The sequence below is a fragment of the Salmo salar genome, chromosome 04 (genome assembly GCF_965601325.2).
Source record: "Salmo salar chromosome 04, fSalSal1, whole genome shotgun sequence".
Taxonomy (NCBI): Eukaryota; Metazoa; Chordata; class Actinopteri; order Salmoniformes; family Salmonidae; genus Salmo; species Salmo salar.
In genome coordinates, this window is record NC_138294.1 from 48,222,583 (window position 1) to 48,234,419 (window position 11,837).

At 44.4% G+C, this 11,837-nt stretch overlaps 1 protein-coding gene across 1 annotated transcript; it reads right to left on the reverse strand.

The window, feature by feature from the left end:
* Positions 1–606: 606 nt before the first annotated feature.
* On the reverse strand, positions 607–9,743 carry LOC106603129 (uncharacterized). The gene is made up of 6 exons (XM_014196403.3): positions 6,503–9,743; positions 6,133–6,158; positions 5,768–5,929; positions 5,514–5,580; positions 5,272–5,379; positions 607–2,744 (listed from the first exon to the last, which is right to left on the reverse strand). The coding sequence occupies exons 1-6, from the start codon at positions 9,419–9,421 to the stop codon at positions 1,866–1,868; spliced, it is 4,161 nt and encodes a 1,386-aa protein (XP_014051878.3). The 5' UTR covers positions 9,422–9,743; the 3' UTR covers positions 607–1,865.
* Between the last annotated feature and the right edge of the window lie 2,094 nt (positions 9,744–11,837).

Genomic DNA, 11,837 nt, shown 5'->3' on the forward strand with positions numbered 1-11,837 from the left:
GCCTAAAAGACAATTGAGACATGGATTGTGTATGGGTGCCATTCAGAGGGTGAACGGGCAAGACAAAATATTTAAGTGTCTTTGAACAGGGTATGGCAGTAGGTGCCAGGCGCACCAGTTTGAGTGTGTCAAGAACTGCAACATTACTGGGTTTTTCACGCTCAACAGCTTCCTGTGTGTATCAAGAATGATCCACCACCCAAAGGACATCCAGCCAACTTGACACAACTGTGGGAAGCATTGGAGGGCCTTGAGGCCGGTACGTGGAGCTTATTAAAGAGCAGTGTGCGGGTTTCTTCTTTTCTCTCATTTTAGTCAACTGTTACCATACACCTGCAAAAAAGGTTGCTCAGATGTGCGAGTGCCTTTTGAATTTTGAAACATTGGAGTAAACATGGGCCAGCATCCCTCTGGAATGCTTTCGACACCTTGTAGAGTCCATGCCCTGACGAATTGAGGCTGTTTTGAGGGCCAAAGGAGGTGAAACTCAATATTAGTATGGTTTCCTAATGTTTTGTACGCTCAGTGTTTTTTATTATGGTTACCAGAGGAAAATCTCCTACAGGACAAAACTGACATTTCATGTGGCATAACATTGCTTATATCATACATCTCTCAACTGACTGTTGCATGCCTCTGGTGACCACAATGACAAATGGTGATTCAGATTTACATTGTGTCTTGTGGTTTTTGCCATAATATCAATATGGAGACTACAGCATGTACACAAACATCAATATTAAAATATAAAACATACTGTAGTTTGCATGTACATAAACATCAATATTTTCAAGACAAAACATAGTTTTCATGCAAGAAGAATAAATATGTTTCTTTTTTTGTTGTTTTCCCCATGGAAGGAGGAAACTATCTAGCAGTTGGAACCATTCACACCAGACCACACAGATCCATCTGCACAATTCAGAAAAACATATCAAATATTTCTGTTTTCATTTTTATCTCCATCAATTAAAACCTGACTTCAAATATATTGTTTCCCATCCACAGTGACGGTCCAACGGACACTATTTATACTGTATGTTATTAAATATTTGACTATACACTGTAAAGATTAGATTATGTCTATATCTGCAGGTGAATTAACTTATGAGGATAAACAAAGTCTATCAACATGTCTTACATCTTACCTAAGGACCTAAATTCTATGAAACACTCTTCTTATCTGATGTGCACTGAGGGAAAAACACAAAGCATTACAATGAATTATGCACAAGAGGTTCTGAAAGGATCTAGTTTTATATAATCCAGAGACAAGGGTGGGATTCGGCTGTGCTCTGCTATGATGAGACAGGAGTGAAGCCTAGGACAGGGTTTCCCAGTGTGAGGGAACAGGGAAAATCAAAGCCACATGCTTTTTGTTTGATGTTACCTCTGGAGGACATCAAAGCCAAATCCCTGCATACTGGGAAAAAAAAGACCTCAGGACATGTCTTTGATTATGAATCGAGAAAAATATCACAAATATTAAAATGTGGAGCTGAGGATCTCCAACTTGGGCCGCTTGCCATTACAGCTCTTTGCAGGCGTTAATTACTTAATATCTTCAAAAAGAGGAAAACACTATGTTTGAAACAGTTTCTTTATCTTACTTGTTTTTAATGATGAATACTCTTTGGGGCCTTGTTATTTAGCCCTGAAAACGTTTTAAATGAGATGAAAATTTAAATAATTATAATTAAAAGTATTATTATTCAAGTGGTCAGTTCTGTTGCTTTATGTTCAATATACAAAATATTCAAAGGTGAATTATGAATACCAAATGTTATCAAAGTCATGCTTACTTCAGTAACCACCAACCCAGTCGACACCTGTCCACATCTGTGTCTCTGTGAAGAGATCAGGTGTCACAGCTGTGTTCTCTCCCCATTCAGCACTTCGTCCGGCACCACTCCGGTCCAGCCCTGCCCCTCCTCCACACTGGGCTGCAGCTGGCAGATGAAGTGGTTGAGCATATTTTGGGCCGACTGCAGGTTGTCCAAGCTGCTGCCAGGATCTACCTCCCTGACATCCACACCCATGTCCTCGCTCCTTGTCCTCCAGTTACGGATGATCTCATCTTCTGAGTCGTCCATGGTACCGTCCTCTGGTTGGTGGAGGTCCATCATGGCCTCTGTGCCCTTCAGCTGGCCATGCTGCTCCTCCTGCCTGTGCTTCTGTCTCCTGGAGGAGGGAATCTCATCCAGACTGGCTGACAGGATGCGGATGGGAGAGCCCAGTTTGCGGCTCGCAGTGACCCTGTACCCATCCTCCTCTGTTGGGCCATAAGCTGAGTTCTTGAAGCTGGTGGTGAGGGTGACCTCATCCATGGGGGCTGGTAAGGTCTCAGAGTGAATGGTGACATGGAGATGGGGGATCTGTAGGGAGTGGGGAGGGTGTTGGCTGACAATTTCCTCACCCCCTGACTCACTCTCTGTGTCTCCCTCTCCCTGTCCTGCCCAGCAAATACGCTCCTGTCTCCATGGTTGAAACGCTGTGCCACCATGATGACCTCCCACTGACCTCAGAACGCATTTTGGAGCCTCATCCCCCATCTCCGACCAATCAGATTCCTCCTCTTCTGGCAATGTTCCCAGCGATAGGTCTTCCCCTTTGGTGGTGACCTTTCCATAATGATGACTATCCATGAATTGGACTGGAGGGGGGGCAACAGGGAGAAGGAATTGATTGACAGAATCATCTGGGTGGAAATGTTTGTCGAGGGCTTCCTGTAGCAAGGATGTTACCTAAGGAATGAAAATAGATGACACAGAACAGAATGTTCAGTTATGTTGTTATGACAGTGAACAATGAACAACTGTACATCAAGAACAAAGCTGAGTCAAGACTAAAAGACAACTCATAGCTTTATAACAATGGGCTTTAGAAAGAATGGGCTACGTAAAACAGCATTTACTAATTACACGCAGCTCAAAGCAAAAACAATGGTTTCTATTGGTGGTTTCACTCTGAACTAAAAGGGGTTTGATGAATAAACAAAAGGTCAAACTAATGGGAGATGTGGGTGGTGGAAGGAAGGAGACATTCTATACAAAGAGGAACATACACTACATGACCAAAAGTATGTGGACACCTGCTCGTCGAACATCTCATTTCAAAATCATGGACATTAATATGGAGTTGGTCCCCCCCCTTTGCTGCTATAACAGCCTCCACTCTTCAGGGAAGGCTTTCCACTAAATGTTGGAACATTGCTGTGGGGACCTGCTTCCATTCAGCCACAAGAGTATTAGTGAGGTTGGGTACTGATGTTGGGCGATTAGACCTGGCTCGCAGTCGGCGTTCCAATTCATCCCGAAGGTGTTCAATGGGGTTGAGGTCAGGGCTCTGTGCATGCCAGTCAAGTTCCTATTACTGTGCCACGTTGAATGTCACTGAGCTCTTCAGTAAGGCCATTCTACTTCCAATGTTTGTCTATGGAGATTGTATAGCTGCGCGCTCGATTTTATACACCAGGTGTGGCTGAATTAGTCGAATCCACTCATTTGAAGGGGTGACCACATACTTTTGTATATATGGTGTAGTTACAATTCGTCTTTACACTCGTGGGAATTGGCCTATATGGTTAGGGCTAAATTTAAATTTCTTACAGAAGAAATCTAAAAAGCATATACATAACCATTGTAGCAATTGAAAGGGAACAGTTTGGAGATAATGGAAAAATTATTAGAGAAAAGGTGAGTGCACAACCGTTCATCTGACACAAGACTGAATCTAAAAATTACACTTTTGATTTAAGTGCATTTTACATATGCTTTTCCCCGCATTTGTTGATAATGAAATGTGAAAATACAGTCATCAACATGATAAGACTAATCCTGTAAAATGTGGAGTAGGTGCAACATAAGACAAAGACATTACAAGGGTTTGAGTGAGAGGTCTAACTGGTGTCGCCAAGTGGCCACACCTCTCCAAAGTGTGCACAGTTCCTAAGCAATTTCATTGTACTAATATGACTCATAGAAGAGTTTTCAACGATAAGGTACTTTTTTGAGCTCTCCTAGCTGTGCTGTCAAGGAACTAGAGCAAGAACACTTGTAGTTGTTTCGTTTGGAACACAACAGTTGTTGTTTACGCAATCCAAAATCTGACCATTTTTAAATCGCAATCTGGGTCAGGTGGGCATGATTTAAAATCTTCTATTGCCAACATAAGTTATAAAATACCATCTTGCAGTGTTAGGCATCATAAGGCAATTCAGAGAAGCAGATTGTATTTTTGCAGCAAATAGAAAGGAGTCCTGAGTGCATTCAGGTGCGTGTGCCGTGTCAAATCTCTTCAAAATAAACAAAGATAGGCTCATTCTGTTCGGAACAACCTAGGGTATGATGCCATGTCATCTTGTAACTCTACATCATACATAGTGATCATAGATGTTGTCCCTGTACAGATAGATGTAGAATCTTAATTTGAGCCAGTTTGCTACAACAGGGAAATAATCCTGCAGAAACAGGAAATGTGAATTATTATGGTGATTATAATGAATGGATTTTGTTTTAGGAGTTTATACATTTTTCATTGGGGCAAATCAAGTCTGACATTTTAAAGTGGAAATTACAAACTTCAGAAGCCTTTTTAAACTTTGAATGCACTACAAGTTTGCATTTCATGCTGTGCATGAAAATGATGAGCAACAAAAGAGTGATCAAATTAAGATCCTACATCTGTATATGACATGCGTTTTAGGATTTGGAAATGTGAAGTGCACATTTGGACTCTAAGGTGTTTGGCTTGCTTGTTTGACATCAAAGCGGGATTTTTTATAATCCTCAAAGTCTTATCTTTCAAAATACATCGAGTCATCTTAATTTACAGCATTTCCCTCGCTCAGACAATAAAAAAATTGTAAAAGTTGCCCAATTACCGGGCGGGATGGGGTAACTTCTTGTCGCGCAGTGCTCAAGTTCAGATCGGCTGTCAGTCAAAACCCATACAGAGCTCTGACATCATGTATAGCATGTTACTGTACAGCCACTACGCTCCAAATTTGGAGCCATTTTCAACCAGTATACGGGTACGAATGTAAAGGGATAACATTGTGTAAGTGCATGCCATGCACTATAGCTCATTCTTATTGCATTGCATTCCAAGGTTGGGGCTTGAGGGTCAGGGGATCATAGAGGTCAGGCGGGTTTGATTCAGGACCTGTACTAGCAGTATTTCTCTGTACTTGGCCGCTCTGATCTGGTTTTGCGCACGTTTTTGGTTGTCTTTTTGTCTCGGCTAGATCTGTTCATCAGGAGGAGTTCTCACGTTAATAGTCTCCATGCTGTGGATGGTGGTCTTGGCTGAGGACAGCTGATCTGTCAGGGCTGTGATGCGCTGGTTCAGATGCTCACGCTCCCCATCCATACTCTGAGCCTGTCAAACCACACACATAACATAAAACACACATAAACATGACAAAAAAAATTGTAATACAGTTTTCCAGATGTGTAAACAATGTACTTCTATCGACTTCAAAAAGTCAAATGAGCCATCTGCTGGTGCCTCACCACTGAATGAAGCTTCCGCTCCAAGAGATTATTGGTCTGTTGAGTGTAGGAGTAATTATCACTAAGTCTGAAATACAAGAGCGAGAGAAGGATTGTCAGAGTTACAGTAAAAACACTATCTAAGCTTGTCAATGTCATGCACATCAACAGAAGATAAATGGCAAATAAAAGAACATTGTAACGGCCACACTAATGTTCCTCCCTGAGGCCCCTTTAATTCTGAGGTACCAATGACTTAGAACTCCTCCCCCGACCTTTTGAATTTGTCCAGGAGGCTACTCAGCTCCACACGTGTGTTCTGTAGTTCTGACTCAAGGAGCTGGTGACTGCTCTTAAACTCCGTCCCCATGCACTCCATTCGCACGGCAGTCTGGAGCAAACTGTGGTGCAGATCCTCATTTTGCTCCTGAAGCATCCTGAAGGGAGTAGGAGAGAGGAGGGCGAAGAGGTTAGTGCTCAGTTAGATCATCATTTGTATGTAAATGAAACATTTATTCATTTGTTAAACAACAATAATATGGAACATGTGACAAAAACTTTTATTTTACATTCCCAATTTGAATTATTCCCCCGATAAGCAACAAGACAGAGATCAAATTAGACATAAAATCAAACTCACATTATTCGATCAACCTCGGATCCTTCCTATATGGGAAGGACAAAACCGAAATTGATTTTTACAGTAGTCAACAACGTGCATTTCATAAATAGAAATGGATTTTGCAGCTTCCAGTTAATAGACATTGATAACCAATAGTGACACATTGTGTGATAATTTTGATGTGTCATCCATGATTATGTAGGTAGGTGCCTGCATGTTTAATGCCACAATCAATGGAAAGCAAATTAATGGAACATTCTTACATAAATAATTAAGAATGTAAAACACGTGCAACGGTACAAATTGGTCAATAAATATAAAGTGTACAGTAGATAATGCATGACATAACTAGCAATAGTAATAAACACAACCCCAGGAGCAGTCATACTTTATGTAGAGAGGCAGTTGAGCCGCTGTAGCCCGTCTGCTGCTCGTCCTGATTCGTGGGGCTGCTGGTATTCCTGGAAGACTTGCTGGAATGGGACAATGACTCCAGCTCTGCAGCTGATACACTGACAGGAGAGTTCTCCTTAGAATGGCTTGATGGGCTGTGGTGATCGTCATGGTGATGATGGTGGTGGTGTGTGTCTGCAGGTGAGGAGGGATGGTGGTGAGATTCATAGTGGGAAGGATGGTGGTGATGATGAGGTTCTAGGTTGCTAGGACTGTGATGTGGTTCAGAATGGGAGTGTGGATGGTGAGATTCTGAATGAGAGGGGTGGTGGTGATGGTGAGAATCTTGGTGGGAACCATGGTGGTGATGGAGAGATTCTGGATGGGAGCCGTGGAGATGGAGAAATTCTGGATAGGAACCATGGTGGTGGAGAGATTGTGAATGAGAGCTATGGTCATGGAGAGATTCTGGATGGGAGCTGTGGTGATCATGAGATTCTGGATGGGAGCTGTGGTGATGGAGAGATTCTGGATGGGAGCTGTGGTGATGGAGAGATTCTGGATGGGAGCCATGGTGATCATGAGATTCTGGATGGGAGCTGTGGTGATGGAGAGATTCTGGATGGGAGCCATGGTGATCATGAGATTCTGGATGGGAGCTGTGGTGATGGAGAGATTCTGGATGGGAGCCGTGGTGATCATGAGATTCTGGATGGGAGCTGTGGTGATGGAGAGATTCTGGATGGGAGCCATGGTGGTTGCAAGATTCTGGATGGGAGCCATGGTGATGGAGAGATTCTGGAAGGGAGCCCAGGTGATGGAGAGATTCTGGATGGGAGCGGTGGTGATCGTTGGATTCAGGGTGGGACAGATGATGGTGGTGGTGCAATTCTGGATGGGAGCCATGGCGATGGTGAGAATCTGGGTGGAGAGGATGGTGGTGGTGTCCATGGTGATGAGTTGGGCTGTGGTGGTCTCCATGGTGATGAGGATGAGTTGGGCTGTGGTGATGTCCATGGTGATCGGAATGACTCGGGCTGAGGTGATCTCCCTGTTGATGGGGATGCGTTAGACTGTGATGGTCTCCATGGTGATGGGGTTGGCTTGGGCTTTGGTGGTCTCTATGGTGATGGGGATGAGTTGGGCTGTGGTGGTCTCCATGGGTATGAGTTTGGATTTGGCTGTCTCCATGGGGATGTTGATGGGTTGGGCTGTGTTGGTCTCCATGGTAATGGGGATGAGTTGGGCTGTGGTGGTGTCTATGGTGATGGGGATGACTGGGACTGTGGAGGTCTCCATGGTGATGGAGGTGGCTTGGGCTGTGGTTGTCTCCATGGGGATGAGTTTGGCTGTGGTTGTCTCCATGGGGATGAGTTTGACTGTGGTGGCTTCCATGGTGATGGGTTGGGCTGTGGTGGTCTCCATGGTGGTGGGGATGATTTGGGCTGTGGTGGTCTCCATGGTGATGGGAATGGCATGGGCTGTGGTGTTCTCCATGAGGACGAGTTTGGCTGTGGTGGTCTTCATGGGGATGGGGAAGAGTTGGGCTGTGGTGGTCTCCATGGTGATGGGGGTTTCTTGGGCTGTGATGGTCTCCATGGTGATGGGTTGGGCTGTGGTGGTCTTCATGGGGATGGGGAAGAGTTGGGCTGTGGTGGTCTCCATGGTGATGGGTTGGGCTGTGATGTTCTCCATGACAATGGGGATGACTTGGGCTGTGGTGGTCTCCATGGCGGTGGGGATGGCTTGGGCTGTGGTGGTCTCCATGAGGATGAGTTTGGCTGTGGTGGTCTTCATGGGGATGGGGAAGAGTTGGGCTGTGGTGGTCTCCATGGTGATGGGGGTTTCTTGGGCTGTGGTGTTCTCCATGAGGACGAGTTTGGCTGTGGTTGTCTTCATGGGGATGGGGAAGAGTTGGGCTGTGGTGGTCTCCATGGTGATGGGTTGGGCTGTGATGTTCTCCATGACAATGGGGATGACTTGGGCTGTGGTGGTCTCCATGGCGGTGGGGATGGCTTGGGCTGTGGTGGTCTCCTTGGTGATGGGGGTTTCTTGGGCTGTGGTGTTCTCCATGAGGATGAGTTTGGCTGTGGTTGTCTTCATGGGGATGGGGATGAGTTGGGCTGTGGTGGTCTCCATGGTGATGGGTTGGGCTGTGATGTTCTCCGTGACGATGGGGATGGGGATGGCTTGGTCTGTGGTGGTCTCCATGGTGATGAGATGGACTGTGAAGACCGTGATGGTGATGGTGGTGAAATGGAGAATGGGAGCGATGCTGGTGATGATGGTGGTGTGGTGTTGAATGACAGGAGGGATGTCTTGATGAGGAGGGGCTATTATCTGGGCTAGTGATGTCATCGGTGTGGCTGCTGGGACTGTGGTTTAAGTCTCTTGCAGGCTGAGGGTGTTTATTGTCCTGGTGTTTGCCGAGATGGGAGCGAGAGTGCTTGCTGGAATGAGAGTGCTTGCTGGAGCGGAACTGCCTGCGGATATGGGAGTGGACACTGAAGGTCGTAGAGCTTGCACTGCCAGGCCGACTACTCTTTTGTCTTTGCCTCTCCTCCCCTCTGTGTTCCACCTTGGGGGACCTCAGGGAGGCTTGTCCGGGGCTGCTGGGCCTGTGAGCAGCTGTGACCCCAAGAGAGGTGAGTCTGTACGGGCTGAACACCTGCCTGGTGATCTCGTTCAAAAAGGCAGAGAACTTCAATTTATCCTGCAATAAGTTCTTCTTGGCGACCTGCTCCCTTTTCTCCAACTCCTTGTCTACAATGGTACCTGCATCTCCATCCCTGTCCTTACAATGGGACAGTGCCTCCATTGACTTTGCCTTGCGAAATTTGCCAGCCATTCCTGCCACTTCAGAACTCTCCTGCTTCTTCAGGATGACATTGGCAGGGGTCTGATGAGAGGACATTGCTTTCTTTTTCTTTTTTTCTTTCAGGCTCTTTTCCTGTCTTGGGAGGTGGCCTTCATCATCTATCAAAGGAGATGTGTCATCTTCCTCATCTTCCTCCTCGTCATAGGCCTTCCTCCCCCTGTAGATGTCAGTGCAGGACTGTGAGTACTTGGGCTTCTGCAGTGGATGTTTGTTATCCTTCACGGACTCATTAATACTAGTCTGAGAGGACCAGGTGGAGGAAGAGCCAGAGGATGACGAGGAGGAAGAGGATGATGTTGAGGAAGAGGAGGAAGAGGATGAAGATGATGATGAGGAACCAGAGGAGGAGCTGGATGAGGTGGCTGCAATCTGAGGGTGGGAGGTCACATTTGTAGCATGGTGATGCAGATAGTGATGGTGATGATGAGGATGGTCAGGGGAAGAGGGATGAGATTTCTCATTGTGGTGGTGAGGGTGATTGTTGTGGCCATGGTGATGGTGGTGGACAATGCTGCCCTCTGATGTTGAATGGTTGCTACTGCAAGAGAAGATAACAATGACAGAATTGAGCAGTATTTCACTGAGGCAGAGAGCATACTCTTAGGCTGTTACACACTTTACTGTAATGCAGCGTTGGTAAATTAACTAGGACAAGATCATTTTGTCACGTCTGCATAATATTGATCAAAATATGTACAATTTCCAAAATGTTGAATACCAAAGCAAGAAATTACAGTTCCATCCAGACAAAATGTCAGAACTTAGTTAACTAATAAAGTAATGTAATCAAACATACCCATGATCATTCTGATCTTCTGACCAATCTGTCTTTTGCTGGTGAGGATGAGGATGGTGATGATGATCATGGCTATGGTGGTGGCGGGGATGGTGTTTGTGGTGATACGTTTTTTGGTCAGCCATCTTGCCATGCTTGGGGTCCCTCTCCTGATGCTCATGGAGGTGGGGCTTGCCATGCCTGTGGCCCCTGGTCCCCTGCTTAAGCTGCACAGGAGTGAAGTACTTCTCCATCACCTGCTGCTTCCCACTCCACTGCTTCCGTGTGGTAGTCCTGGGTGCAGGAACAATCTGTTCCTTTGCTTGCTGTGCAGTCTGCAACTGTCTTTGAACTATTCCGCTCCCTGCGTAATGGGTGTATTTCCTTGATTATTTCTGATGATTCAAAAATATTTTCTGGACCAGAACTCAACTGTTTGGAAAAATGCCATATAATTATAGCAAAGTTAGGACATTACTACGTGAGCTAATTCAAACTGAGCACATTCATAAGTGTGCAATAGTTATGCTGACTTAAAACAGGCTATTTACCACATTATCTTGCATCAAGTACAACAATTTTTTTTACAAAACCAATAACATGTTGAGTTATTATTGAAATATTTTAAGAGGTCAACACAAATACAAAAACATATCAGCAAATACAATCAATCTCAAATCCGTCAAATCAGTTAGACTTACCTAAAAAAATGATTTGAAAATATTTCGATGTGCCATTAATTCAAGAATCCTTATCAGGATTAATGAACTTGATCTTATTAATGAATTCAGATATTATCCTAAACCACATAAGCAGTGAGTGCCAGCACATACTCTGTCAGAGAACCCACAAGAATGACACAGGCTGAGATGCTCATTGATGTTTTGTACCAGGATTCTGCTGGCACTCTCCATCTGAAACCATTTTCCAATTGCGCTGGAGCGTGCATGAAACACACCACACAGAAACATCAATAAATTCTCTCCACCCACCCATTAGCCCCAAGCTATTTCAGAACACATGTGGAAGCTACTTAATAATAGACAAAACACACAAACTTTTCCTATTTTTGTGATGCATAATAAAGTAAAGCATTGGTCAGCTAGTCTATTCAAATGACATGGTATGGCCAATGTTACATTTCAAAACACTTGTGTCATTTGTGCAACATTCTTGGGAGATGTAGTTTATTCACAAACTCAATTATTATATTTAAGAACTCATTGTTTATGTTAAGCTTAAACCAAAAATATCTCTGAATTTGATCAAATAATGTTGTCCTTTAAGTTTTCTATGAATACAATTAAACTGTGTGGACTTCAGTGTTTAGGAGATTGCCTGGTTAATGCCCAGCTTGCTATTGACCTACCTGCTTCTATTGTGTCACTGCAATATCCACCATGATATGTGACCAATAAAATGTGATTTGATTTGCAATAGTCCATGATAACTAAAAGGAACAGCACTGAGAATTCATTGGAATTAACAATGGCATGACACAAGCAACCACATACCAAGAAACACGATTATTTGCAATGAATGATCACATCTTATTCCCATATCACTACACCCTGACAGTTAAGTACAGAGGTACACATAAAATTGCTTCTGGGATGTTTGACACCAGTAATATAGACAATAATTTGTCTCCGGACTGTCTATATCTGAGGTTATAGC